The sequence below is a fragment of the Capricornis sumatraensis genome, chromosome 6 (genome assembly GCF_032405125.1).
Source record: "Capricornis sumatraensis isolate serow.1 chromosome 6, serow.2, whole genome shotgun sequence".
NCBI lineage: Eukaryota > Metazoa > Chordata > Mammalia > Artiodactyla > Bovidae > Capricornis > Capricornis sumatraensis.
The window spans coordinates 54,071,340-54,097,087 of NC_091074.1; the positions used below are offsets into that span (position 1 = coordinate 54,071,340).

A 25,748-nucleotide genomic window follows, 5' to 3' on the forward strand; every position below is an offset into this window, starting at 1 on the left:
AATGTCGACGTTCACTCTTGCCATCTCTTGTTTGACCACTTCCAATTTGCCCTGATTTATGGACCTAACATTCCAGGTTCCTATGCAATATTGCTCTTTACAGCATCGGACCTTGCTTCTGTCACCAGTCTCATCCACAGATGGGTATTGTTTTTGCTTTGGCTCCATCCCTTCATTCTTTCTGGAGTTATTTCTCCACTGATCTCCAGTAGCATATTGGGCACCTACTGACCTGGGGAGTACCTCTTCAGTGTCCTATCATTTTGCCTTTTCATACTGTTCATGGGGTTCTCAAGGCAAAAATACTGAAATGGTTTGCCATTCCCTTCTCCAGTGGACCACACTCTGTCAGACTTCTCCACCATGACCTGCCTGTCTTGGGTTGCTCCACAGGGCATGGCTTAATTTCATTGAGTTAGACAAGGCTGTGGTTCTAGTGTGATTAGATTGACTAGTTTTCTGTGAGTATGGTTTCAGTATGTGTGCCCTCTGATGCCCTCTTGCAACACCTACCATCTTATTTTGGTTTCTCTTACTTTGTGTGTGGGGTATCTCTCCACGCCTGCTCCAGCAAAGTGCAGCCGCTGCTCCTTACCTTGGACGAGGGGTATCTCCTCACCGCCGCCCTTCCAGACCTTCAACAACAAAAGTGTCTCCTGTTATGTAAATAAGGTGACTTCTGGCCCTCATCTGAAGTTAAGGGCAGGTTGCCAGTGGAACCAGCAAAGTAAGGGTAGGAACTTAGTCCCATCCTTGACCTTCAGGGAAGGGAGTGGGTTGGAAATTGAATCAGTCACCAATGACCAGTGATTTAGTTAGTCATAACAATGTAATGAAGCCTCCCCCCAAATCCAAAAGAACAGGGTGCAGAGAGCTCCTGAATTGGCGAACATGTGGAGATTCAGGGAGAGTAGCTCACATGGAGAGAGCATGAAAGCTCGGGTGCCCTTTCCTGTACCTTAGCTTCTGCCTCTCTTCCACTGGCCTGTTCCTACGCTATATTCTTTTAGAATAAACTGGTGTTCTAGTAAGCAAAATGTTTTCTGAGTTCTGTGAGCTATTCTAGCAATCTAACTGAACTCAAGGAGAACATATAATCTCTGATTTATAGCCAGTTTGGTCAGAAGTACAGGTAATAACCTGGACTTGTGACTGGTGAGTGGGGGGCAGTCTTGTAGGGCTGAACCCTTAACCCATGATATCCAATGCTATCTCTGGGTAGATAGTGTCAGAATTGAGCTGAATTATAGGATGCCCATCTGGTATCCGGAGAATTGCTTGTTGGTCTGGGCTCTCCCCTGCTTCCCAACTCCCACAGAGCAACTGAGTGCAGAAAATCTTTATCAAGTGAGAAGGGTTTAGAATTCTCTCAGAGAGCTTGACATGTCACCCAGCAATTTGGAGGACCTGGTGAGTGGTGCCCAGTTTCTAGCCTGGAAATATCTGAAGGTTAGAGGCATTCTGGAGCTTTATACAGTAGCATAGCCTGAAGTGGAGCAGCTTGTGCTTCCAGGATTTAGAGGGCACCAAACATGCTGTTTTCCATGGGCAAGAATGGACACTGGAAAGATTAACTGAGGATGGGCTGATTTCAAAGGACTCTGCCCAAGAAGTATGAGGGCAAGGGTAAGATGACCTAAATAATCAGGATACATAATCTGCTCTTAGCAATAATGCAGTCCTCTAAGGGGGCCTTTGAGGAACCTACAAAAATTCCCTATGACCAACATTTAGGCATCAACACCCAGAGGGCCTTGACAGAAATTACGAGGTCAGCAGTCAAATAAGATGCTCCTTCCCACCCCCTCCCCCTTAACTCTCCTCCAACCCTCAATCCTAACAAGGAAAGGAGCTGCATAGCGAACCCAGGAGGAAGAGAGGAGTTATTAAGGTGAAGGAATAGTATACAGCTGACCCTGCCTCGAATTCCATGGTGGGCTTACCCCCAAAACACTCCTTTTCTGGCAAACACTATTTGTTGAATAGTACTTCCAGCTTCCTGTGAAAAGAAACATTTCAACTCTTCCCCAACTTGAGCCATGCTCCAAATTTTAAGAAGTATACTAATTAGTCATAGAATAGTGGCAAAAAAGTAAACAAACCCTCTGTCTTAAAGATCCTTACGCATAAGTCCTATTTTCTTTATTATTATCTTTTAATGTTATCTTACTTGATTTTAGCCCCCTTCTGGCAAACAGTCAGACAGGACTGAGTAAGGAACACTTTCACTTTTTGACTGTTTAGAAAATGATCCTTCTGAAATAGCCTGAGCCTCCCTACTTAAAGCAATCTAAACATCATGGTATAGAAAGAGATTTAATTAACAGAGGAAAGAGTGTCATAAGCCTGATATAAGCCAACTGAACACTGGAAACTCGAAATCATGCAACCCTGGGAAAGACCCTACAGATTCAGAAAGTTTTTCAGTTTCTGCCTTAAGCTCCCCTTCTCTTCCCCAGACTGGTGACTCAGAACCATCAGCTATGTGCTTGGCTTACTCAACAACTAGAAACTTTCTGCATAGACTTGACCCTCTGAGAGAAGCCTTTTTGCAAGTTTCTTATCAGCCTGCTCATCGTGCAGTTGGAGGTGGGACTTATAAGGAACACAGAAAAATGTTTACCACCACCAGGAGCAGAAAGGAGCCCAAATCCGATTTCTTTCCTCTGAGCTTCTTCCCTGGGAGAAAATGTTCCTTCATCTAGATTAAAGACCACAGGGAACAAAGAAAGTCACAAAGATATTGAACTTAATTTCCGGTGCCACTTTTACATAAGAACTAGTAACTGGTAGCTAAATTATCTCATTCTTGCTGCTAATAAACAGTGAAGGTGCCAAAACACCAAAGCAGCACAGAAGAAATGTGGAAGAAACTAAGGGTTTCGATCATTTGTGAAAATGGGTATTCAGTCTTTGAATAATTAAGGATATCCAACTTGTAGGATATTAAAGAAATCCCTAATCTACATTTATGTTAGAGTATGTCATTACCAACCCAGATTAAAGTTTTAACATGATATCTATGAGCAACTCTACTGAAGAATTTCACTTATTGGCTGGATTACATATCAAAATAAGGGAAATGCTGAATTACAGATTTTATTTTTTGAGGCTCCAAAATCACTGCAGATGGTGACTGCAGCCATGAAATTAAAAGATGCTTACTCCTTGGAAGAAAAGTTATGACCAACCTAGATAGCATATTCAAAAGCAGAGACATTACTTTGCCAACTAAGGTCCGTCTAGTTAAAGCTATGATTTTTCCAGTAGTCATGTATGGATGTGAGAGTTGGACTGTGAAGAAGGCTGAGCACCGAAGAATTGATGCGTTTGAACTGTGGTGTTGGAGAAGACTCTTGAGAGTCCCTTGGACTGCAAGGAGATCCAATCAGTCCATTCTGAAGGAGATCAGCCCTGGGATTTCTTTGGAAGGAATGATGCTAAAGCTGAAACTCCAGTACTTTGGCCACCTCATGCGAAGAGTTGACTCATTGGAAAAGACTCTGACGCTGGGAGGGATTGGGGGCAGGAGGAGAAGGGGATGACAGAGGATGAGATGGCTGGATGGCATCACGGACTCGATGGACGTGAGTTTGAGTGAACTCCGGGAGTTGGTGATGGACAGGGAGGCCTGGCATGCTGAGATTCCTGGGGTTGCAAAGAGTCGGACACGACTGAGTGACTGAACTGAACTGAACTGATACATTGAATATTTAATAAATTAATCCCCATGTTGACAGTAGGAGTTCCAGAAATAATGTCTGCTGTGTGACAGGACTTAATCAATACTAGTTAATAATGACTTGAGAGCAGGTCAATGCCTGATATGTTTGCAATCCAAATTAGAAGCACTGAAGAATCATATTCAAGGTTAAATTCCTCTAAAAAGACTGCTGGTGGTTATGAATAGCTAAAGGAAAGGCAAGAAGATTGAAGCTTTCATTAGCATTACTCCTTTAAATATGAACTTATTCAAATAAATTTTGGCCCTGATTTCTAGGTCATACTATTTTCCTTTTATATTTTTCATGTAATTGAATTGTACCAAATTGTCTTGAGGGCTCGGCAGTAGTTTTTGACTCTAAAATCCATACCACTTCTCAGAGGAGGAAGAAGAAGAGGAGGAAACAGGGAGGGGAAGGTGGGAAGAGAGAAAGAAGAGGAAAGAAGGAAAGAAAATAAAGAGTGGTGATGGAAGAGGAAGAGATAAGGGGAGAAAAAGTGGGGAAAAGGAAACGAAGGAGAGAAGGGAGAGAGAACAGGAGATACATAGGGGGGACAGCAGGAGCAGGGAGGACCAGACACCCCTCATTCATTTTGATCCTAAATTTTTTATACAAAATATTTGAAAGAGAGCCCCTAGATATGTATATGGTGGGTGACGGGAGTTCCTCATTTCTGGAGAACTAAAGAAATTCTATGCAGTCCTTAATTAGTACATAAATACTTATTTCAAACTTTTAAGTATTATACAATTTCAGTACAAGTTTTTTAATAGATTTAAACTAGACTCATCATGAAGATAGGAGAAGGCGATGGCAACCCACTCCAGTACTCTTGCCTGGAAAATCCCATGGACAGAGGAGCCTGGTGGGCTGCAGTCCATGGGGTCTCGAAGAGTCGGACATGACTGAGTGACTTCACTTTCACTTTTCACTTTCATGCATTGGAGAAGGAAATGGCAACCCACTCCAGTGTTGTTGCCTGGAGAATCCCAGGGACGGGGGAGCCTGGTGGGCTGCCGTCTATGGGGTCGCACAGACTCGGACACGACTGAAGTGACTGCAGCAGCAGCAGCATGAAGATAGTGCAAACTGATGTTCTTATGTAATTTAAATTTTTTTCTCTCAAATAATTGCATGACACTTGGTAGAAGAATTTTAATGATAGGAGAGGATAAGTTGATCGTGACTTTGGAAGGTCCTGAGCAGGGGCTTTTCCAAGAATAGAGCAGACTGTTAAGACAGGAAAGGAGATGGTAAGGAGGTTAACCACCATGGTTATTTACATCTGGCTGGATTACATCTGTTTTAGGTTTGCTGTCCTGGTTGGGTCTCCTTGGGAACCTCTTTATTGATCTGATAAAGCTAATAAAGAAATACACTGGAGTAGGCTCAGATGAAGGGATTCCCACTTCTCAAGTTGGTCTGCCTGTATGTATCTTACAGAGAAGTACTGATTCAGCCACCTGAGCTGTAATTTTCTCACTCCAAGGATATTATGTTGAAAAGAGGTTACTATATGAGAAGGCCTTCCATTAAGCCCTACACGTCATTGGTTTGATGAAGACTGAGGAAAACAAGAATAACTCAAGTATGTTGAAGATCAGTGATTTCATAGTTATAAAAAATAAAGCTTATTAATGATCTTGAAAAGATTCCATATGAACACAAACATATACATTGGTAACAATATATAAAAATATCTGCCAACATTCTTCTGACTCAGGCTATTAAATTTCATATTAAAATATGATAAAAAGATATTTCTTAAATAGACCTTATAGACAAAGCTTGAAAAATAGTGAAGTATACTTAGGAAACTCTACACAAACAACAAGCAGTTTAGAGTATTTTTTCTAAAATGATAAGAACAAAGTTAGTATGTAGTTATAACATTAGTAATTTGAAATTTAACTGAGGACTGAGCATGTGTTAGGCACCGTTCCTTCTGCTTTCAATATATTTACCATCTTATGTAATTCACACAAAGCCCCTCTGCAATAAATACTGTTCTATTACTGTAACTATTATTCTGTTTTGTAAGGATGGAATTAGCAACAGAAAATTCTATGGAATGTACTGCTGTATACAAAGAGAATAGATTATGCCTGAACTTGAGGGTATCAGAGAGTTAATCTCATACATCTCAACTTGGGATATTGAAAAGTATTTAGTAGACACAAGACAATAAAGTTTATAAAGTTGGTATAAAGGGAAAGAGTATAACAAAAAAGCAAATTCTTAGGCTTCAAAATGCTGTCTGTTTGGCTTAAAGAACTCTAAAATAATGAATTATATTTGCTTTGCTTGTTTTTGTAATATATTGCTAGTTGGTGTGTTAAAGAGCTTTTAAATCTCAGCAGCACAAGAAAAAAGACTTGGCTCTGGGCAGCTTCCATCTCTCAGTCAAATTGGCTAGAGATACCTGACATCTTGGATATACTTATATTATGTTGCCACCACTTAAAACAAATACACTTTAAACATAAGTAAAATAAAATAAACCAAATAATAATATGAATAGTATTTTTGGAGCAACAGCAATGTGCTGTGCTTTGATTGGACAGAATTGAGCTTAGCATGGATCTTGTTTACACTTCTGATTTTCTTTTCATTCCTTCAAGAAGTAAAGAGCTAAAATACCAATCAATGCTCTACTAGCACTAGGCAGGTGACAGTGCGCTATTTATTTGGTTCTAAGAAATGTGGTTTAACTGTGACTGTCAGTAAAATAGGGGCCCACATACCACAGGTGGCCACACTGGGCACTGCAGGCCACAGAAAAGCACTTAGTAGTTGTGTGTATTCAAATTTGTGAAATCTAATCCAGAACACTATTAGGCATACCGTGATAAATCTTTTGAGAACTAGAGAATCTATTTGTAATGTGAAATATCTCTTGTGTTTTTAAGCTTGTGTAATGTGGTCTTACACAAGAAACTTCTGGAATGTATTGAAGCCTAAGGTTCTTTCTCAGAAAAGTTGTACGGAAAAGACATATTTTATGGTTTGAGGGGTGTTCTCTAGCTCCTTTTAGTCAAATTTATGTAACTTGTAAGCAGAAGGTGTGGTGGCAACAGATGATGAATGGTAAAGAGAAACTTCCCCAAGGACAGCCAGAACAGACCGGCCTGGGGCTCAGGTCCACTTAGGCCTTAACTGACCCAGCGCTCTTGCACTCAAAGGCGTAGGCTGTTAGGAGGGTGAAACTACATATCCCAGGATGCAGTTGCCCCTCCCAAGCTGTGGGTAGCCTGCTCACTCCTCTCACTGCACTCTGGGGAGTGCAGTTTATTCCTAATCAGTAATTGCGTACACTGTCTAGGAAACCAGGGCTGTTAAGTTAGAGGGATAGGCCTCTCGCAAAGAGTCGGACACGACTGAGCGACTTTCTTTTTGAGTGGAGAAGGCAATGGCACCCCACTCCAGTACTCTTGCCTGGAAAATCCCATGGACAGAGGAGCCTGGTGGGCTGCAGGCTGAAGTCCATGGGGTCGCGAAGAGTCGGACACGACTGAGCGACTTCACTTTCACTTTTCACTTTCATGCATTGGAGAAGGAAACGGCAACCCACTCCAGTGTTGTTGCCTGGAGAATCCCAGGGACGGGGGAGCCTGGTGGGCTGCCGTCTATGGGGTCGCACAGACTCGGACACGACTGACGCGACTTAGCAGCTGCAGCAGCCTCTCTATTGGCCCCGCCCTTCCATTGACCCCGCCCCTCCATTGACCCCGCTCCAGGTTGCTTAGGAGATGAGAGACGCCGAATCTTGGACTGTGTCAGCACAGGGAACAGGATAGGTACAGAGAGAAATCCTTCGAGGTCTGTGTCAGGGCCGCCATGGATAGCTCTGACAGTTCCTGCCAGGAATGGTGCAGCCATGGACAATACTTGCTGGAACTCGGACCCACGGACTTAATGGAGCGCAAGGGCTCCCTAACGCTCCGCTCCCATCACAAGAAATACTCGAAGCCAGTATTGGTGCATTCCTGGTGAGCGAGCTCTCTTCCGGTTCCTAGGTGCTGGGAGATGGAGAAGAAGGGAAGGGATGGGGGACGGAGGAGGAAAGGAGAGTAAGAGACAGAGGACGAGGGTGAAGAGCATGAAATAAACAGGAAAGAATAAGAAAAGAGGAAAAGAAGAGCAGATAAAGAAAAACGTCATTCAAGAGAGAGAAATCAGAAGAGAGAAAAGAAAGGGAAACAGATTTTCAAGGGAGAAATGGAGAGTGTAGGACTGAGTGTTTGGGCAGGGCAGACAGAGGTAGAAGAGGCCTCCAAGAGCAGCTCCCTAGCACACACGGAGACCTGCTGCCACCAGACCCTGTCTGCCAGAGGTCACAGATCACCCACACAGAGAGTGGAGGTGGAGGGTATCTGCAGAGGCCAGGGAATCATGACAGAGTCTGTTAGGAGACCCAGGCACAGGAGGAGATGTCTGTTAAGAGGATGGCCTCAGGACTGCCATTTCTTGGGGGGCAGTGAAACACAATGAATGATTTGAAAGAGGTCCCTAAAATATTCCCTGTGTCCCCCACTGGGTAAACCAGCAAACATACTTTATTTGACATGCACTGTGTTTACATTTTTTCTTTTAAATTAATTCACCACATTTAAAACCAGAAGATTTCACATGGAAATAGAGGATTGTGTCTTTTGAAAAGATGAAAGTCTTGGCAACAAAGAATTTTATTCTTTCTGGCAACTATGAATGTACTGGGGAGTTGAACACTGGCTACTGTTTAAGATGAGTCTACTCCTTTCTTTGGTAATTTTGACTTCTTGCCTGACCTCAGGAAACATTTACTTCCCTGCATTAAGTTTTGGGCTTGGAATTCACTTAGAGATTCTGCTGTTTATTAACTATGACAGTGCCCAGTAGGAAAACATGACACATATAATTGGGAGGAAAAAATGAGGCCTTTTAGAGCATTTAGAATTCTGTCCTTTGGGTCAATTTTCCTGGCTGTATTGTTGAGAATTATTGTTTCTGGATTATTTGGAATATTCTGGTAAAGAGGAAGATCTGAAGTGAAATTTCATATCTTGTCCTCTTTATACTTTCACTTTTGAAAGAAAATAATTTTGACTCTAGCCCAGGGCTAAACTTTCCTTGATCCCTTCATTCATGTAATGTATGTGACTCCTGTTGTTTCTGTTTTGCAAATTTTTATAGCCTACTCCCTTTCCCATGAGCTTTCTCCCTTACTTTTACTTCTTATCCCTAAAACCAACTCTTTGCCTACTTTGAACTCACTATGACAGGTTATATTAATTTGAAATCAAAACCTACACTGGGAAGTAGAAAAATCCTCTTTAGCCTCATAGAAGTGTTATCCCACAGGCCTCAGGCAAAACACTTAACTCTTCCATGATTTTGTTACTCCATAAGGATTTAGGTCATAAAGTAAATCACTGCCTGAAATTGTTGTTAAGGAGAAAGGCATTTTTCAAGTGGACAGTGCTTCTGCTCCCTTCTGTACCTCTTTTGCTCTGAAGATTTTGCTTGTGGTCATCACAGACATGAGTAACAAAACACAGAAAAATATGTATGAGAAAGAGGATGAGGATCTTGGTGGGAGAAAAGGGTGGTGTAACTGAAAGTCATTCGGATCACTGCTGGAACTGTAGAGAGTTCTCATGTTGTTGGTTTTAGAAAGAAGGTTTGGGAGCAGGAAGAAATAAATTCAACCCAACAAATATTTTTATGTCATGGACTTTGCTATGTGTTGGAGATACAGAGATGGATAAAGTGGTTCAATGAGATAATTTATATAAAGCATTTAATACCATGCCTGTGCATATAAGGAGTCAATCATACATAGTAACTAATATTTATTTAGCATAATATAATGATTAAAAGCTTGGATTTTAGGTTTCAATACCAGTTCTGCACCTTGTGATATGGTAAGTGACATGACTGTTCTAGGCCTCTGTAAAATGGGGTTGATAGTATTATTATTAGATTAAACAAGGTATTATATGTGAAGCATCTTTTGACAGATAGCCTAGCAGGTAAACACAGTAAAGATTGTATACCTGTATTAGGACATGATCATTGACCTCAATGAATTTCACTGGCCAATAAAGTAGAATGTCAATAAATTCAGTATAATTTGATTTGTGCAAAATAGAGATGAGTGTAAGAGGCAAATGTAATAGGAGGAGGTGGTTAGTGTGCATATGGTTTTCTGAGCAAGGTTTAGAAGGAAAAATAGGGGTTCTATAGGTACACAAAGAAGAATAGATGAGAGCAATGTAATAGAAAGAAGCAGTGTCAGAGGGAAATAGAAGAGGTTCTCTCTAGTTGGTAAATACAGTTGATCTCATTCCTTGTAGATTCTGTATTTGCAAATTCCTTGCAAAAATTTATATGTAACCCCAGTCATTACTTGCAGTGCTTTCATGGTCATTTATGGACATGTGCTGAGAGGCAAAAAATTTGAATCATCCCGCACACATAGTCTCAGTTGATGTCAGACACTCTGCCTTCTTGTTTTAGCTCCTCTTCCTGTAAACAAGTATTTTTTTCACAGTCTACTTAGTGCCATGTTTTTTGCATTTTTGTAAATTTTGTTGGTGATATTATTGTTCAGGTGGCCCCCAAACATAGTGCTGAAGTGCTGTCTAATGCAAGAAGGCTGTTATGTGCCTCATGAAGAAAGTATGTGTGTTATATAAACTTCATTCGGACTTGAGTTACAGTGCTATTGGCTGTAATTCCAATGTTAGTGAGTCAACAATATATATTAAACAAGATGTGTTTAAACCAGGGACACACATAAAACTGGGTCATGTATTGATTAGTTGATGAAAATGTGACCTGAGGCTCATGGGAACCTAATCCTCTATTTCCCCTAGGAACAATGATTCAGTATATTCTAATTGTTTGTGACTTTTTAGAACATAACAGCCTCAAATAATGAGAATCAGTTGTCAAATCTGAGAAACATTTGCATTTCTCTGAGCTAGCTGTGCTGCTGGCATCCTTGTTTTCCTTCCATATCCATTCACCAAGATCTTTCCTAAAAAAAAACTATATAAAGTTCAAATTGTATAAATTTCTAGATGAATAAATGTCATTGACCATTTTGTTTTTATGTATTCTGGTCATCACTGTTTGCTTTCTTTTGACTTATTTTGTTATATATTAAAACTTTTATTGAATTTTTAAAAGACTTTTATTGAATTTTAACCTTATGTTAGTGATTAATTGATGAACACCTACTATCTAAAAATACACCATTTGAGGGTACGTCAATAGTGGTTTAGTGGTTAAGACTCCATGCTTCCACTGCAGGGGCCACAGGTTTAATCCCTGGTCAGGGAACTAAGATTCTGCATGTTTCATGGTGTGGCATAAAATAAAACGTAAAATAAAATAATCATTTGGTGGCCTCTCAGTTGAGTAGTTGATCAACTAAGGGACTATGCCTATAGGTTTGCAAAATATAATCTAACTGGGAGAAATTCTGAGGTACCTCTCAATAAACATTTAAGTGATTCCTGTGTTCCTTTTTATGCAGAATGTAATGCAAGTCTGTTTGACTTCACTACACATTAAAAACAGTTGTGTATAATAGACATGATAAGCTGAAATACCCAGAATGGTTGTTAAAAGTGTTTCTGGTCCATTACTGGATAAGAAATTGTATAGGAGCCTTGACTTCTTGCAGTTGGAGTGGTGAATAGAGAGGCATATCTCTTGCATTATACCTTGATGCTTCTGAAGAGAAAGATTTTTTCTAGAAATTATCTTTCTCTATTCATTCCTGTAGCATTTATGGACCTATATCATCAGATGTTTCCATTGGAAATTATGAGTTGAGGGGAAGTTTCCTCTTGGGATATCTTCCCACTCATTGGAATAATTAAATACTAAGAACCAGGACAACTAGATTTGCCCTTAAATTCTCTAGTGTGAGGCTATTTCTTATTTATATATTTATTATACTTATCTCTTTTTCCTTGGCCAAATTGACATATGGTAGTAAGTGATGGGAGAAGGCAATGGCAACCCACTCCAGTACTCTTGCCTGGGGAATTCCATGGCCAGAGGAGCCTGGTGGGCTACATTCCATGGGGTCCTGAAGAGTCAGTCACGACTGAGCGACTTCGCTTTCACTTTTCACTTTCATGCATTGGAGAAGGAAATGGCAACCCACTCCAGTGTTCTTGCCTGGAGAATCCCGGGGACAGAGGAGCCTGGTGGGCTGCCATCTATGGGGTCGCATGGAGTTGGACAGGACTGACGCAATTTAGCAGCAGCAGCAGCAGTAAGTGATGAACCAAAAAAATTCACTCAAGTCTCCATGGAGACAGTTCATGCTCTGGTCTCCATGGTGACATTTAAAGAGTTTTAAGGACTCACTCAGGTTAATTGTATATATTTGTAATTTCAATTACTTCTCTCTCCTGCCTGAGTCCTAAATTAAAGGGTATTTTACTCTCCTGCCCCACCACCCCCATTATAGGAAGAAAACAGAAAGAGAAAGGGGAGAAAGGAAAAAAAATTAAAATGTGGTGATAATTGTAGGGTAGGGAATTTTATAGTTTTAAAATTTTTTTACAGAAAACCATTTGGGCAGGGGAAAGAAATTAAAGAACTTTCTATGATGCTCTTCAGACTTATATTCTATTGTGCTGTTTGAACAAGGAGTTCATATGAATTCAAGGTACTTCACATTGAGAGGAGAATCCAGTTTCAAGGCACTAGGATATCATTAGTATGATAATTAGAAAATAGAGATAAATTTTCTAATGTGCTGTATGTTCTTCTTACATTTAGTCAGCAGTTTTCTCATGGACTAACTTGGAAGTCTTTAGAGTCCTTCGCACTGCTAAGGACCAAGCTAGAGTTAAACAGATCTTCTCTATCCATCAATCCCATCTTCTCACATCTCCAGCACACACTCAGGATAAAAAGGCAAAGAAAATAAAGAAAGTTCTTTAGTAACCACATATTGCAGCCTGCCTCTGTTGAAATCCATAAATGCTTCCTCTTCCAGCAAGCCTCCATTCTTTTCCTTTAACAACTTAGACCCTCAGTCAAAAGCTTTTAACTCTTCTTTTGTGCATTTTAAATGTTTGGTTATATGGAGAGGAAAGAGAAGCGAATTTAAAGAGCTTTTTTGGTCAGTAATGAGAAGTGAGAAGAGCAAGCCTCAGGGTAAATTATAAGAACACAGTTGGTGCTCAAATAATGTTTATCAAAGAAATGAACAAATGAGCAGATAGAAAGGACACATACACAAACACAAAAGGCATTGCAGGCTGGGGGCCTCTATTTTATATTTTAAGAAGGCCCTAAGGTAAAGGACTATAGGATAATGCAAATCCATAATAAATCCAGAGCTGATTTTCACAGTCCTGACCCTTAAAATTTTTTTAAATTAAATTATACATAGTTGATTTACAATATTGTGTTATTTTCTGCTGTACAGAAAAGTGACTCAGTTTTACATATATATTTTTTTCAAATTCTTTTCCATTATGATTTATTACATGATATTGAATATAGTTCCCTGTGCTATACAGTAGGACCTTGTTGGTTGTCTATCTTGTATATAATGGTTTGTATTTAGCTAATCCCAAATTCCCAATCCTTCTTTCCCCCCAGCGCCCTCCCCCTTGGCAACCACAAGTCTGTACTCTGTGAGTCTGTTTCATAGAAATGTTCATTTGTGTCCTATTTTAGATTCCATATATAAGTGATAGTATGTGGTTTTAATCTTTGTCTTCCTGACTTAATTGGTTTGGCATAATAAATTTCTAAGTCCATCTGTGTTTCTGCACGTGCACAGCCGTGATCCTGATACAGCAGGATGACATTGAAGCATGTTTGGTCACTTCTGTAGAGGTAAGATTAGAGGATTATAAAACATTAGGCTTTGATTAGAATAGTAAAGAATTTAAAAATGGGAGCTAAACATGTCCTCTTCCTAGATGTAGTACACGAATTACCAGGAATGTACTGTTAATGACAGGTACATGAATAACGGGTACTTAGGAAATTTTTAGTTAGTATAGGGACAAATGATAGTCACATTTTAAAGAGGCATTCTAATTTCTTAACTCATACTTAAAAAAAAAATTTGGCTGCGCTGGGTCTTCATTGCAGGGTGCAGGCCTTCTCTTGTGGTGGTGCAAGGACATCTCTAGTTGCAATACATGGGCTTCTCTTGTAGGGCACAGATTCTAGAGTGCACAAGCTCAGTAGTTGTGCCTTAACTCGGGCTTTAAAAAACATTTCAAGTTATAATAGTGTGTGACTGTTTAAGATGATATGATAGTATAGATGGGGAAAGAGTGGAAACAGTGGAAACAGTGTCAGACTTTATTTTGGGGGGCTCCAAAATCACTGCAGATGGTGACTGCAGCCATGAAATTAAAAGACACTTACTCCTTGGAAGGAAAGTTATGACCAACCTAGATAGCATATTCAAAAGCAGAGATATTACTTTGCCAACAAAGGTCCATCTAGTCAAGGCTATGGTTTTTCCTGTGGTCATGTATGGATGTGAGAGTTGGACTGTGAAGAAAGCCGAGCACCAAAGAATTGATGCTTTTGAACTGTGGTGTTGGAGGAGCCTCTTGAGAGTCCCTTGGACTGCAAGGAGAGCCAACCAGTCCATTCTAAAGGACATCAGTCCTGGGTGTTCTTTGGAAGGAATGATGCTAAAGCTGAAACTCCAATACTCTGGCCAACTCATGCAATGAGTTAACTCATTGGAAAAGACTCTGATGCTGGGAGGGATTGGAGGCAGGAGGAGAAGGGGATGACCCAGGATGAGATGGCTGGATGGCATCACTGACTCGATGGACATGAGTCTGGGTGAACTCCAGGAGTTGGTGATGGACGGGGAGGCCTGGCGTGCTGCGATTCCTGGGGTCGCAAAGAGTCGGACACGACTGAACGACTGAACTGAACTGAACTGATAGTAGATCAATGATGCGGAAATATATTTACTATCTAGTCGGTAGCAGAATTAGAAATTTTCATGTAAACAGATACATATATAAAATTTGTTTTCTAAAACTGATCCTCAAGGTTTTTTAACTGTTGGTTACTAGAGAAAAATTCAAAGATGCCAATTAAAGGATTTCTCTATGTCTGAGTTTAAACAGTTTGTTTTAGATTAAAACAGTCTCTTTCAGAACAGTGCCCAATCTTCTGAGTCCTACCTCCTCCACCCTCTCCTTTTCCGGGTGTGATCTGTGTGTGCATGAGGGACTGAAGTTATATGGTATTTTGGTGATGGGGTAGTGAGTCTCCCAGATCTACATGTGGGTCCTTGTTCTTGCTCACTTCATCCTTTATCCAACTTCTGTCCTAGCTGTTGGTGAATTTTTGACTAACCGACTTGGTTCGTTGAAGACCTGAAGGGTCTGCTTACAGACTCATTTCCATTTTGGCTCTCCTTAGCACTATAGATCCCCATGTCAGCTCATCCTCCCCTGTCCCCTGACTTAGGTTGGCAGTAGCACTGTGGTAGGGGTACCTCATCCCAGAACATAGTGGTCCTGTAGCTGGCCCACTGACTCTCAAAGTTTAAGAAATTTAGCCCTTTTATTTCTTAACAGCTCCTCACTTTCAATAAAACCATCTGACCCAGGACTAAAGAGGGCTTCCCAGGTGGCTCAGTGGTAAAGAATCTGCCTGCCAAACAGGAGATGCAGGTTCGATCCCTGGGTTTGGAAAGTCCTCTGGAGAAGGGAATGGCAACCCACTCCAGTGTTCTTGCCTGGGAAAACCCATGTACAGAGGAGCCTGGCGGGCTATAGTCCATGGAGTCACAAAGAGCTGGACACAATTTTGTGACTAAACAGAAGCAGCAGCAGGACTAAAGGAATTTATTGTTATTCAGAAGTTAATCATCAACACTTTATTTTTCTTAATATCCGGAACAATCGTAGATCTTCCCAGTGCGAATGTGGATGCCTCTGATTTATTAGAATAAAGACTAAAGAGTTAAGCAAAGAAAAATGTAAAGGGTAATATTTGAAAATATAATCTCATTTTAAGTAAAAAAAAGAAACAGCATGTAATAAATTCTTTTGTTAAAAATATATGTCTATATGCATTGGAAAGAGGCTGAAAGATATTTACTATGCAACACGAGATATTTTATTACTGGATGGTGGATTTATGGATTATTTGTCCTTTTCTTTTTTCCTATTTGCCACTTTTACATTTTCCATAATGAATGTGTATTATTTTCATAGTAAGAATAAAGTAAAAGTACTTAAAAAAATTTGATATCACTTTCTACAGCTTTTCCCTTGGAGCAAACATTCTCTAAATGATCAGAATTTAAACACAATACTTCATCTCTTTCATAGTCTGAGTCATTCTTCATGGTTTATTATGGATCTTTTTAAAATATCTTTTTAATTGCCAGTTTATGTTGGATAAAAAGGATGATGCTATTCACATTCATTTAGTTTAACCACCCTTTCATTCTTGTCTGTGTTCTATAATGGTCGGTCCTACACGATGGTTATTTTTAATCTTAGTGCTACATTCTTATTCCTCAACATACGCACATGCCCACAAATGCTTTTGAATGTAGTAGTTTTGGGGAGGGAAACATCTTATTTTCTATTTTTCAGAATGATGCAGGACATTGTGCATCTTTTTGTCCTGACTGTATTTTTCTTTCAGTGCTATTCTCTCTTTGTGAAATCCCAACCAAATTCATTTTCTGAAAACCAGTGGTTATAAAATTGTACCTTGACCTTTGTGTGAGGTTTTGCTTAATTTATCTGATGGCCAAAATAAAACAGTTTTACTTGCAAGATGAACCCTTGACCTGTAGGGCAGATGTTATAGGACAGGCATTTCCTCATATGGGTGTACTTGGATTAGAAAAGATCATTGCTGTATACAAGTACCTCTGCCAGAGCCAACTCCCTCCTCTTCTTGGGACCATCTCTCTCCTGGGCTACAGGAGTCACCAGAGCCTTGTCATAATGCTACTGCACTCTTCCTCACAGAGAGTCACATGTGCTTTTTCACCAGCTTTCTTTCCCTTAATGATGGTCCTTTTCTAGGTAAGGATGTGTAGGGTGTGAGGGAGGAGGTAAGAAGAAGGTGGGGCTTAGTGATATTTTGATAAGGAGAGGTTCAATCTTATGGACCCCAGGATACCCAGGCTCAGGGCTCAAGGTTTTCAATAGGACTAGAATGAGTACTGTTTGATAAACTTCTCTAAGTTGGCCTGAGAAGCCACCTCATCAGTACTGTTTTCTGTGTGTACTGATCAGACTGCAGTTCACAAATACTCAGCTTGCACTAGCGTAAGGAAGGAAAGCAATGAATTAGGTCATGATATTCATAGAATGATTGATCACTAGATAAGAAGAAGTGCAGGGATGCAGCTCAACCTCAGGAAAAACAGGTGTAAGGGATGCTACTGCCTCCAGGTCTTGCTTCACTTCTCCTCTCTCCTCCTCTTTGTTTACCCTCATTTTATCACTGAAGACTATGGGAAACATGGCCGCTATGGTCCTGTAATTTATAACTTAGATCTTCAACCAACAAAAAAGTTGGTTTTAAGATAGTTTAAGTTCTGAATTTTAAAATTTCAGGTCAGATGTCCATTACTGGGCCAAGTATCTTTTTGGGGTCATCTGACTGGTCAAGGTTAGGTAGAAAATGGCAGATCACCAATAGCCATAGGGCACAATGGACATTCCCAGGAGAAAGAAGGAGTTCTAGGCTGACCCCATGGACTGTGGCCTACCAAGCTTCTCCGTCCCTGGTTTTCTCCAGAGAAAAATACTGAAGTAGGTAGCCATTCCCCTCTCCAGAGGATCTTCCCCCACACATCTGAGTCATACCTGAGTCTCCTGCATTGCAAGCAGATTCTTTACTATCTGAGCCACAGGGAAGCCCAATAATCCCATAGATATCTGCTATGTCCCATCCTATTTTGTAGATATTTATATGATATAATACTATATCCTATAGAAAGTTACTGCAGTGGAGAATGAATTCTAAATCCCAAATACCCAAATTTATAACACAAGTTTAAAATATAATCCATTAATATATTGATGTTAATGGAAGTGATGGGATTTCAGTTGAGCTATTTCAAATCCTAAAAAATGATGCTGTGGAAGTGCTGCACTCAGTATGCCAACAACTTTGGAAAACTCAGCAGTGGCTACAGGACTGAAAAAGGTCAGTTTTCATTCAAATCCCAAAGAAAGGCAATGCCAAAGAATGCTCAAACTACCATACAGTTGCACTCATCTCACACTCTAGCAAAGAAACGCTCAAAATTCTCCAAGCCAGGCTTCAACAGTACATGAATCATGAACTTCCAGATGTTCAAGCTGGATTTAGAGATGGCAGAGGAACCAGAGATCAAATTGCCAACATCCACTGGATCATCAAAAAAGCAAGAGAGTCCCAGAAAAGCATCTACTTCTGCTTTATTGACTATGCCAAAGCCTTTGACTGTGTGGATCACAACAAACTCTGGAAAATTCTTCAAGAGATGGGAATGTCAGACCACCTGACCTTCCTCCTGAGAAATCTGTCTGCAAGTCAAGAAGCATCAGTTAGAACTGGACATGGAACAACAGACTGGTTCCAAATTGGGAAAGGAATACAACAAGGCTGTATATTGTCACCCTGCTTATTTAACTTATATGCAGAATACATCATGTGAAATGCTGGGCTGGATGAAGCACAAGCTGGAATCAAGATTGCCGGGAGAAATATCAATAACCTCAAATACACAGATGACACCACCCTTATGGCATAAAGTGAAGAGGAACTAAAGAGCCTCTTGGTGCAAGTGAAAGAGGAGAGTGAAAAAGTTGGCTGAAAGCTCAGCATTCAGAAAACTAAGAGCATGGCATCTGGTCCTGTCACTTCGTGGCAAATAGATGGAGAAACAATGGAAACAGTGACAGACTGTTTTCAGGGGCTGCAAAATCACTGCTGATGGTGACTGCAGCCATGAAATTAAAAGATGCTTGGTCCTTGGAAGAAAAGCTATGACCAACATAGACAGCATATTAAAAAGCAGAGACATTACTTTGCCAACAAAGGTCTGTCTAGTCAAAGCTATGGTTTTTCCAGTAGTCATGTATGGATGTGAGAGTTGGACAATAAAGCTGAGCGCTGAAGAATTGATGCTTTTGAACTATGGTGTTGGAGAAGACTCTTGAGAGCCCCTTGAAATACAAGGAGATCCAACCAGTCCATCTTAAAGGAAATCAGTCCTGAACATTCATTGGAAGGACTGATGCTGAAGCTGAAACTCCAATACTTTGCCCACCTGATGTGAACGGCTGACTCATATGAAAAGACCCTGATGCTGGGAAAGATTGAGGGTAGGAGGAGAAGGGAATGGGAGAGGATGAGATGGTTGGATGGCATCACCGACTCAATCCACATGAGTTTGGGGAAGCCTCGGGAGTTGGTGATGGACAGGGAGGCCTGGCATGCTGCAGTCCATGGGGTCGCAAAGAGTCTGACATGACTGAGCAACTGAAGAGAACTGAATATATTGATGATTTCCTACATTAGCTATTATTTTGACTTTAAACTTCTCCACTCACCCACCCAACTGGCACCCACACATGCAGTTTTCAAAAATTGACCTTAGGGACTTCCCTGGTGGTCCAGTGGTTAAGAATCTGCCTGCCGATGCAAGTGACATGGGTTTGATCCGTAGTCCAGGAAGATCACACACAGTGTGAAGCAACTAAGCCAGTGTGCCACTACTACTGAGCCAGCTCACTAGAGCCCAGGAGCTCCAACTACTGAAGCCCATGTGCCTAAAGCCCATGCTTCACAACAAGAGGAACCAGTACAATGAGAAGCTTGAGAATCTCAACAAAGAGTAGCCCCTGCTCCTCACAACTAGAGTAAGCCTGCACATAGCAATAAAGCAATAAAGACCCAGCAGAGCCAAAGATAAATTTTTTAAAAACTGAATCTTTAAAAAATAATTTAAAAAAAATTGACCTTAGGTATCACAGATAGAAGATAAAAATCTTGTGTAGAGATTTGGTGAACAAAAGATTTTGTGGTGTTTTGAAAAATTTCTGAATAAATTTGAGTATTGCTGCTTTTAATAGACACATCTTCTATTACTGTTTATAATATTTAATTTTGAAATACAATTACATTTTAAGTGATATTAGTCACACTAAGTATTTTATTTTGATCACACTAAGTTTTGATGCATTAACAAAGGTAATTATTCACAGAAAAATTATGTTTATTTGTTGAGACGTTAAATCCTCAATCAGATAGTTCCAGGTTCAACCAGATGGAAGAATTAATATAATTTCATTTATTTATTGCAAAGAATTTATCTTCCTTTTATAGAAAGTGGTAGGAACAATATTTTGAATTTAAAATTTATGAATCATTTGCCACAATTTTTAGAACACTTAGGTTAGGAAAACACTGAGCTGTTCAGTCAGGACCCAGAAGCATGAAATGAGCTTTTGAAAACAAAAAGCAAAATACCAAATAACCCCTACCTCCTCAAAAAAAAAAAGTTTTTTTCTAAATAAAGCAATGGCACCCCACTCCAGTACTCTTGCCTGGAAAATCCAATGGATGGAGGAGCCTGATGGGCTGCAGTCCATGGGGTCGCTGAGGGTCGGACACGACTGAGCGACTTCACTTTCACTTTTCACTTTCGTGCATTGGAGAAGGAAATGGCAACCCACTCCAGTGTTCTTGCCTGGAGAATCCCAGGGACCGGGGAGCCTGGTGGGCTGCCGTCTAGGGGGTCGCACAGAGTCAGACACAATTTAAGTGACTTAGCAGCAAATAAAGAGATCTCTTATGAATGGCATCAACTGGGTTTCAGATTTGACAGTGAATAAGACATTCTCCCTGCCCTTAGGAGGTCAAGATTACTGTGAGACAGTAATAAGACTTATAATAAATCACATTACCTTCAGAGGAGTCTTGCTGGGCAATTACTACGTACTGTAATACTTGCTAGGACTGGAGTAAGCAGAGTGCTCTGGAGACATCTAAGAGGAGCACTTAGGCCTATTGGACCAGGGAAAGTTTTCTAGAGCAGGTTGTCCTAACTCCTAGGATTCACATGGATAACTAAAGATAGCCCATTAGTTTTAGTTTTCAAAGTGAAGGAATTACTTGTCCTTCCCCTACAGTGTTTGAAAATATGTGTACCTTTGTATATCAGTTAATTTCAGTTGCTCAGTTGTGTCCAACTCTGCAACCCCATGGACTGCAGCACGCCAGGCTTCCCTGTCCATTACCGACACCCAGAGCTTGCTCACTCATGTCCACTGAGTCGGTGATGCCAGCCAACCATCTCGTTTTCTGTCATCCCCTTCTCCTGCCTTCAATATTTTCCAGCATCAGGGTCTTTTCAAATGAGTCAGTTCTTCGGATCACGTGGCCAAAGTATTGGAGTTTCAGCTTCAGCATCAGTCCTTCCAATGAATGTTCAGGACTGATTTCCTTTAAGATGGACTGGTTGGATCTCCTTGTATTTCAAGGGGCTCTCAAGAGTCTTCTCCAACACCATAGTTCAAAAGCATCAATTCTTCAGCGCTCAGCTTTATTGTCCAACTCTCACATCCATACATGACTACTGGAAAAACCATAGCTTTGACTAGACAGACCTTTGTTGGCAAAGTAATGTCTCTGCTTTTTAATATGCTGTCTATGTTGGTCATAGCTTTTCTTCCAAGGACCAAGCATCTTTTAATTTCATGGCTGCAGTCACCATCAGCAGTGATTTTGCAGCCCCTGAAAACAGTCTGTCACTGTTTCCATTGTTTCTCCATCTATTTGCCACGAAGTGACAGGACCAGATGCCATGCTCTTAGTTTTCTGAATGCTGAGCTTTCAGCCAACTTTTTCACTCTCCTCTTTCACTTGCACCAAGAGGCTCTTTAGTTCCTCTTCACTTTATGCCATAAGGGTGGTGTCATCTGTGTATTTGAGGTTATTGATATTTCTCCCGGCAATCTTGATTCCAGCTTGTGCTTCATCCAGCCCAGCATTTCACATGATGTATTCTGCATATAAGTTAAATAAGCAGGGTGACAATATACAGCCTTGTTGTATTCCTTTCCCAATTTGGAACCAGTCTGTTGTTCCATGTCCAGTTCTAACTGATGCTTCTTGACTTGCAGACAGATTTCTCAGGAGGAAGGTCAGGTGGTCTGACATTCCCATCTCTTGAAGAATTTTCCAGAGTTTGTTGTGATCCACACAGTCAAAGGCTTTGGCATAGTCAATAAAGCAGAAGTAGATGCTTTTCTGGGACTCTCTTGCTTTTTTGATGATCCAGTGGATGTTGGCAATTTGATCTCTGGTTCCTCTGCCATCTCTAAATCCAGCTTGAACATCTGGAAGTTCATGATTCATGTACTGTTGAAGCCTGGCTTGGAGAATTTTGAGTGTTTCTTTGCTAGAGTGTGAGATGAGTGCAACTGTATGGTAGTTTGAGCATTCTTTGGCATTGCCTTTCTTTGGGATTTGAATGAAAACTGACCTTTTTCAGTCCTGTAGCCACTGCTGAGTTTTCCAAAGTTGTTGGCATATTGAGTGCAACACTTTAACATCATTATCTTTCAGGATTTGAAGCAGTTCAATTGGAATTCCATCACCTCCACTAGCTGTGTTTGTAGCGATGCATCCTCAGGCCTGCTTGGCTTTGCATTCCAGCATGTGTGGGTCTAGATGAGTGACCACACCTTCATGACTATCTGGGTCATGAAGATCTTTTTTGTACAGTTCTTCTGTGTATTCTTGCCACCTCTTCTTAATATCTTCTGCTTCTGTTAGGTCCATACCATTTCTGTCCTTTATTGAGCCCATCTTTGCATGAAATGTTCCCTTGGTATCTCTAATTTTCTTGAAGAGATCTCTAGTCTTTCACATTCTGTTGTTTTCCTCTGTTTCTTTGCATTGGTCACTGAGGAAGGCTTTCTTATTTCTCCTTGCTATTCTTTGGACCTCTTCATTCAAATGGGTATATCTTTCCTTTTCTCCTTTGCTTTTCATGTCCCTTCTTTTCACAGCTATTTGTAAGGCCTCCTCAGACAGCTATTTTGCCTTTTGCATTTCTTTTTCTTGGGGAGGGTCTTAATCCCTGCCTCCTGTAAAATGTCAGGAACCTCTGTCCATAGTTCTTCAGGCACTCTATCAAATCTAATCCTTTAAGTCTATTTGTCACTTCCACTATATAATCATAAGGGATTTGATTTAGGTCATATGTGAATGGTCTAGCGATTTTCTCTACTTTCTTCAATTTAAGTCTGAACTTGACAACAAGGAGTTCATGATCTGCACCACAGTCAGCTCCCGGTCTTGTTTTTGCTGACTGTATAGAGCTTCTCCATCTTTGGCTGCAAAGAATATAATCAGTCTGATTTCAGCATTGACCATCTGGTGATGTCCATGGCTAGAGTCTTCTCTTGTGTTGTTGGAAGAGGGTGTTTGCTATGACCAGTGTGTTCTCTTGGCAAATCTCTTTTAGCCTTTGCCCTGCTTCATTCTGTACTCCAAGTCCAAATTTGCCTGTTACTCCAGATGTCTCTTGACTTCCTAGTTTTGCATTCCAGTGATAACCTACAGCTCCTAAAATCTCAGTGGTTTGACACATAAAGGTGTATTTCCTACTCACACAAAAGTTTCTTTAGGTTTCTGGTGAAGTTTCGGCATTCCTCCACAGAGATCCTCTGGGATTCAGGCTGATTGAGGTGCCATCATCTAAAAAGTCTTTTGCTTTGGCAGGGAAAAAAAGATTTGACAATTCTATGGGAGAAATTAAATGTATCATTTCTGCTCTTTTTTTTTTTTTTATTGGCCAGAGCTAGTCAAATGAACCTCACTAACTGCAAAGGAGCTGGGAATTTTAATCGCTTATACTTACAGTAAAAAGGAGAAATTGTATTGGCAGGCGTAATATCTGTCACATATGGAAGACTTCCTTGTAAAACTCCCATCCTAGATGGGCTCCAGGGCTAGACTTTAGCACCTCCAGCCCTGAAGCCATTGCCCCTGTGCATATTAGCAAATGTCCCAAGGGCATCAGCAGGTTTGGTGTTTTAAAATTCTATTTATCCCTTTGGTTACAGGCTTTCATCCAAAAATTGGCCTTTAAATTCCCCACTGGATTATCAGCTCTTACATACTTTCAATGTGTTGGAATTTAAAATACACACACACACACACATATGTGTATATATATATTGATCAAGCATTTTCCATTGTTTTTGGTGAAAGAGTTTATCTGCAAAACTATGAGAATGTAGTCTGGCTGGTGATCTGAGAGTTCTTGCTTCTCTGCAAACTCTCTACTGAAATTATCAGCTCTATCTCTGCTTCTTCCACTTGTCTTCAACTGGATCTTGGCTGCTTAAAGTAGCCCTTATGCATGATGTAATCTAGGGATTATAACTTTGCCATAAATTAGTTTTCTTTTAATTTTTCCATTTCCTTTGCTGCTTTTGAATGATTTTTAGGAAGAAATGGAAAAAATGTTCATTTGTGTAGCTAATGATGCTGTGAAAGTGCTGCAGTCAATATGTCAGAAATTTTGGAAAACTCTTCAGTGGCCACAGGACGGGAAAAGGTCAGTTTTCATTCCAATCCCTAAGAGAGGCAATGCCAAAGAATGCTCAAACTACCGCACAATTGCACTCATCTCACATGCTAGTAAAGTAATGCTCAAAATTCCCCAAGCCAGGCTTCAGCAATACGTGAACTGTGAACTTCCAGATGTTCAAGCTTGTTTTAGAAAAGGCAGAAGAATCAGAGATCAAATTGCCAACATTTGCTGGATCATTGAAAATGCAAGAGTTCCAGAAAAACATCTACTTCTGCTTTATTGACTATGCCAAAGCCTTTGACTGTGTGGATCACAATAAACTGTGGAAAATTCTGAAAGAGATGGGAATACCAGACCACCTGACCTGCCTCTTGAGTAACCTGTATACAGGTCAGGAAGCAACAGTTAGAACTGGACATGGAACAACAGACTGGTTCCAAAATAGAAAAAGGATTACGTCAAGACTGTATATTGTCACCCTGCTTATTTAACTTATATGCAGAGTACATCATGAGAAACACTGGGCTGGAGGAAGCACAAGCTGGAATCAAGATTGCTGGGAGAAATATCAATAACCTCAGATATGCAGATGACACCACCCTTATGGCAGAAAGTGAAGAAGAACTAAAGAGCCTCTTGATGCAAGTGAAAGAGGAGAGTGAAAAAGTTGGCTGAAAGCTCAACATTCAGAAAACTAAGATCATGGCATCCAGTCCCATCATTTCATGGCAAATAGATGGGGAAACAGTGGAAACAGTGGCTGACTTTATTTTTCTGGGCTCCAAAATCACTGCAGATGGTGATTGCAGCCATGAAATTAATAGACGCTTACTTCTTGGAAGGAAAGTCATGATCAACCTAGACAGCATATTAAAAAGCAGAAACATTACTTTGCCAACAAAGGTCTGTCTAGTCAAAGCTATGGTTTTTCCAGTAGTCATGTATGAATGTGAGAATTGGGCTATAAAGAAAGCTGAGTGCCAAAGAATTGATGCTTTTGAACTGTGGTGTTGGAGAAGACTCTTGAGAGTCCCTTGGACTGCAAGGAGATTCAACCAGTCCATTCTAAATAAGATCAGTCCTGGTGTTCATTGGAGGGACTGATGTTGAAGCTGAAACTCCAATACTTTGGCCACCTGATGCAGAGAGCTGACTCATTTGAAAAGACCTTGATGCTGGGAAAGATTGAGGGTAGGAGGAGAAGGGGACGACAGAAGATGAGATGGTTGGATGGCATCATCGACTCAATGGACATGGGTTTGGGTGGACTCCGGGAGTTGTTGATGGACAGGGAGGCCTGGAGTGCTGCGGTTCATGGTGTTGCAAAGAGTTGGACACGACTAAGTGACTGAACTGAACTGAACTGTGTAGCTATGTTCATAATGAAAGACTGTTTTAGCTGTAGATACTGTTTATGAAGAAAGGCTTTTTCATTTGTTTCAATATTAATAGAA

General features: G+C 40.5%; 1 protein-coding gene across 1 annotated transcript in view; it reads left to right on the forward strand.

Moving 5' to 3' along the window:
• Positions 1-7,562: 7,562 nt before the first annotated feature.
• CFAP95 (cilia and flagella associated protein 95) overlaps positions 7,563-25,748 on the forward strand; it is a 96,571-nt gene continuing 78,385 nt past the window's right edge. The window contains exon 1 of the mRNA XM_068974685.1: positions 7,563-7,714. Within this exon, the coding sequence (XP_068830786.1) occupies positions 7,563-7,714 (152 nt within the window). The remainder of the gene's footprint in view (positions 7,715-25,748) is intronic.